General features: G+C 41.8%; 1 protein-coding gene across 2 annotated transcripts in view; it reads right to left on the bottom strand.

The window, feature by feature from the left end:
* Positions 1-258: 258 nt before the first annotated feature.
* Positions 259-4,625, bottom strand: part of STK33 (serine/threonine kinase 33) — a 150,351-nt gene continuing 145,984 nt past the window's right edge. For both annotated transcript variants that reach the window (XM_059389000.1, XM_059389008.1), the window contains one exon: positions 259-1,088. In XM_059389000.1, the coding sequence (XP_059244983.1) occupies positions 876-1,088 (213 nt within the window). In that variant the 3' untranslated portion in view covers positions 259-875. The remainder of the gene's footprint in view (positions 1,089-4,625) is intronic.

The raw sequence follows: 4,625 nt of genomic DNA, 5'->3' as shown, positions 1-4,625 counted from the left end.
GGAAAGTAAATGCAAATTGCTTCCTTAGAATTTGTTTGGAGGGCCCTCTTTACCCAATTTGACCTTGAATGGCTAAGGAAATACTCAGTAACACCCAGGGTAACGATGTATTTTCCCCCATACCCAGCTTCATGACCTCCCCGCAAAGCTATGTGCCTACTTTTGCAGAAGCAGGCGAAACTCTTAATTTGCATAAGGGCTTCAAGGACCTTATTCTATCCACCTCTTGTTAACATACAAACTAACGTGCATGGGTAACATCTGTTTTTTTATTGAGTCAATCAATATATTGGGAATTTAGCAGCAAGTTAATGGCAAGCAGTTACAAAATCTCCTATTTTTCTACATTTAAAATAAGTTATCTTAAATACTCTATAGCAACCTAAAATCACAAGAACACATGTGAATGGCTGAAGCGCTTCTGCTGGTATATGCCTATGGCAAGTTTATTAGTGATTTCCTAACAAAATCTTCTAGTGCCAAGTGCACATAATTATTCAGAACCTCCATTGCCATATTTGGCTCTCATTTTCTCCTACAAATAATTGTGCCTAAATATAAGAATCTGAAGTGAAACTGAGCAGGCATGCCCACCGCCTTGCTTTGAGGGTCTGTGCTCCTCTAAACTACTCTTGAAAACCTCTTGGGTTGATTTCAGCCGCAGCCCCCCATCAAGCCCAGGGCCGGTGGGCCTTTCACATCAGGCTGCCAGGGTCACCTGGCTTCGCATTTCAGCTGGCGCAGACCCATGGTAGGGCTCAGTGGGGCTAAAAGGCTCAAAGCTCAACATAGTCCTGTCTTCTCCACTCCCATCTCCTTGTCTTAGCGCCAGAAAGAGCAGCTCTGTGTTTGTACTACGCATCGGTGAAGAACACTTAGAGTTTCTTTTTGGTTCTGGGCAGGGCATTGGACTTAGCAATGTACTTGGTTGCCCTTGCTTGGCTTGAAGTCATGGGGGATTTCTCTGGTTCTCCCTTGAATCCTGCCGGAAGGTGTCTACTAGATATGGAACTTGTATACTTCGTGTCCAAGTTGTCCACCTTTTCCTTCTTATAGGTCACAGGAAATTTCTTTTCATAAACAGTAGACTGCAAATAAAAGAAAAGGCCCGGGTTACTTTTCAGACAGGAAGCAACAGACACCAGTTCAAAGAAGCAAGGGACAACAAAGTTGCCCAGCATCCGCAAGTTGGAGCTCTCTCCAGAGGGGACACGTAAACTAATCACACTGCAAAGCTGTTACTAAATGTCAGAGTAAGTTCCTTTAGCACCTTCAAGAAAAGAGGCTTGTTTAGTGTTTGGTGTAGCGCAGACTAGAGGCACAATTTCAGATCCTCTGCCACGTAAATTAAAAATAAACATCTGGCAACGTTTGCACAAGGAAGTCAGCCAGGACAGAATCATGCTCACTGCATCTTGACTAGCTTTCTAGGCCAGTTCTGCCATGCCAGTCCCCGGACTCCATGGACTGGCTTCTAATCCCAGTCCCTCCCCTTGGGCAGGTCCATGGAGCTCTCGGAGTCTCCATACCTCACCGGTCAATGGGGAAACTGCATTTGCACATTTACTACGTAGGTTTACTCGGAAATGCATGAAGATAGTGGCCTTCAAAGTGCTTCTTTATTTATTTTTTTTTAAAGATTTTATTTATTTATTTGAGAGAGAGACAGTGAGAGAGAACATGAGCAAGGAGAAGGTCAGAGAGAGAAGCAGACTCCCCGTGGAGCTGGGAGACCGATGCGGGACTCGATCCCGGGACTCCGGGATCATGACCTGAGCCGAAGGCAGTCGTCCAACCAACTGAGCCACCCAGGCGTCCCCAAAGTGCTTCTTTAAAGGAGAAACCAGGTAGAAGGGATCTCAATAGGCAACTGTGTTTTTGCAGGTCACCTCACCCCCTGCCAGAGGAAATGGTCTTGGATTCTGCTGTCATGAGGGAAGCAGAGTCCATTTTGACTTTAGACCCATTTTAGAAGTGATCACTTCTCCTGAAATGAAGGCGAGCACAGAGTTCTGAGAGAACAGAGAATGTCTTAGGAGAGAGGGACACAGCAGGGTGGGGGATGAGACATGGGAGAGTAGGTACAGTAGGCCTCACATAACACACAGCAGTCTGGAAAGTGTTCATACGTCTAACACTCTGGTGAATGCAAAGTTATTCTGCATAGGAGTTAATAATCAGGTTAGCAATTTTCAAAGAATGTGAAAAGATTACAGGTAACTCACTACAAATAAACCTAGTTTCTTTGATCACTCAGGCTCTTATGATACTAGTGGCCATGATTTATATACAGTAGTAGGCACTTAATATAGATTTGCCTGATGAACAAGTGACCTCCCAGGGCTCCAGCAGAACTTCAGGTCACTTATGGTTTTGGTAGCTATATTTAGAGAAGGAGAAAATTCACCTGATGTTGTGCTGTATTGCAGACAGACCATCACTCGTGTATGGCTTCATAATAGCGTATGCTTAATTCTTGAGCTTATATTATTTGTACTGGAAAAATTAATTTGTCTACATTTGGAAATGTAAAATAAGTCCTTTTCTCCATAGATTTTTTTTTCCAACAAAATTTCTAGGTTGCTTTTCTGTGTATCCTTCCATGAAATAGAAAATACTGAAAATGCATTAGCATTCGGCAATCCAGCCTACCCTCTCGCTGAGAACGCCCACGTGCAACAATGGGGTGAGAGTCAACTCCCCCGATGTTCCCACGTCCAGTGGAGAGAAGCTGCTTTGTTGTGTACAGCACTGATCTCTGAGACAGGACACCTATCTTGGAAATTTCAATTCATGAAAGTTTAATTCACTTGACATACAAATCCTATTAAAAGGTGAATCTCAGTATAACCTTCTCCCTTTTGACATTTCCACCTTTGGAACTATCATCCAAGTAGTCGAGGAAATGTTTTTCAACATGTCTACTACAACTACTGCTCTCTAGAGTGTAGGAACAGAGACCCTGGCATTTTCTTTTTAATGTGTGCATATTCATATCTGGCTTAACACTTCCATTCTTCTCCATAGTTCCATTCGTTAATGGACTTGGGTTGCTAAATGAGACTAGGAGTTGCATCACCAGGAAGAAATACTCAGAAACAGTCTCTGTGGGTGAGGGTAGTGATGTAGATTAGTTTTTCCGAAATGACTAGAGGCTCTGGTATTTTCTTCTTGGATAAGATATCTTAAGATAATCCTCAGAATTTTCTGGCAAAGGGGAAGGGAAGAGGAAGCTAGACCAAAATGTTTGCTTGCTTTGGTGCAGAAATATTTCTCAATTTCATGCTAGAGCAAGATGAGAAAATGATATTCCTCAGCTACATTTCTTTATTTATTCATATCTAATTTTAGTGATGTATTTTTTTAAATAGGTGGCACACCCCCATGATTTAATATCCACAGTGTTAAAAATCTCCTCCCTGCCCCCCAGTTAACTTAGCTCTGACCCACATCAAAGACCACCAATATTATCAATTTACAGAGTACTTTTCCAGAGAGAGGTCATGCATCTTCGAGCAAATATTAAGTGGAACCAAACTGAATCGGTAGGTATTTCTACAGGTCAAAACCAGCCCAATAATGGCAATTTCATATGGTTCAGTCTAATCGGTATATTGACATGCTTCCCCCCCCCTTTTTTTTTTTAACACAAAAGGTAGCCCACTGTAAGCCCTCTTTTACTGTCATGATTTTTTTCAACTAAATGATTATCTTAAGGATCCTTTCATGTCCATGTTCATTCTTCTTTTTGGCTATGCCGTCTTCTCTTGTTTGAAGGGACTACACTTTATTTAGCTGGTCCCTTCACAGTGGGCATTCAGGCTGTTTCCAATCTTTTCCTAGTATAAATAGTGCTGCTGTGAATAATCTTGTACTTGTGTCATTTTGTGGGTGTGTAAGTATGTCTACAAGATGGATAGTTTAGAAGTGAGACTCCTGGGTCAAAATGTATATGGATTTGTAATTTTGAAATCTACTGCCATCTTGCCTTCCACTGCAACTGTACCAACTTAGACTCTTACCAGCAACATATGAGTGTCTGTTTCCTTATTTCTGTCTCAATTTTAATACGTATTAAAAGTAATATAGTCAGCTATAGTTTAATGGAACTCCAAGTTGGCCTGAAACTGGTTGTACTGGAACAAATGTCCGTATTTGTTCCTTTACTCTCTGGTAACATCAGTGCAAATCTACTCACCTTTATGCAAATGTTTATTTCAAATGCTTAGAAGCTTCTGTGTATACTGTGTGTATCCTGTGTTTCGTGTGGGGGGGGTGTGTGTGCGCACATTAACATTTCTCTTTGCTAATTTGTAATTGCATTAAGTTTAGGATGTCACTGTTTAGAAATCAGAATTGTAAGAGTTTTCCTGAAGACTCTGAGTCTTCTCTATTAAATATCACCCTAGTGAAACTGTGCTCCGATGTTAATAAAACACATATGTAGGCTGGCCCTCATGGTGTCCGCCGATTGAGCTGTAGCTTTTGTCACCAAAAGCCAAGCCTTTCCATTGGGCATTCTTTCCTGCTTTGTCGAAGATGAGTTGACCATAGAGTTGAGGGTCTATTTCTGGGCTCTCTATTCTGTTCCATTGATCTATGTGTCTGTTTTTGTGCCAGTACCA

Source organism: Mustela nigripes, chromosome 1 (genome assembly GCF_022355385.1).
Source record: "Mustela nigripes isolate SB6536 chromosome 1, MUSNIG.SB6536, whole genome shotgun sequence".
NCBI classification, from domain to species: Eukaryota; Metazoa; Chordata; class Mammalia; order Carnivora; family Mustelidae; genus Mustela; species Mustela nigripes.
This window is presented reverse-complemented; position numbering and strand designations above follow the sequence as displayed.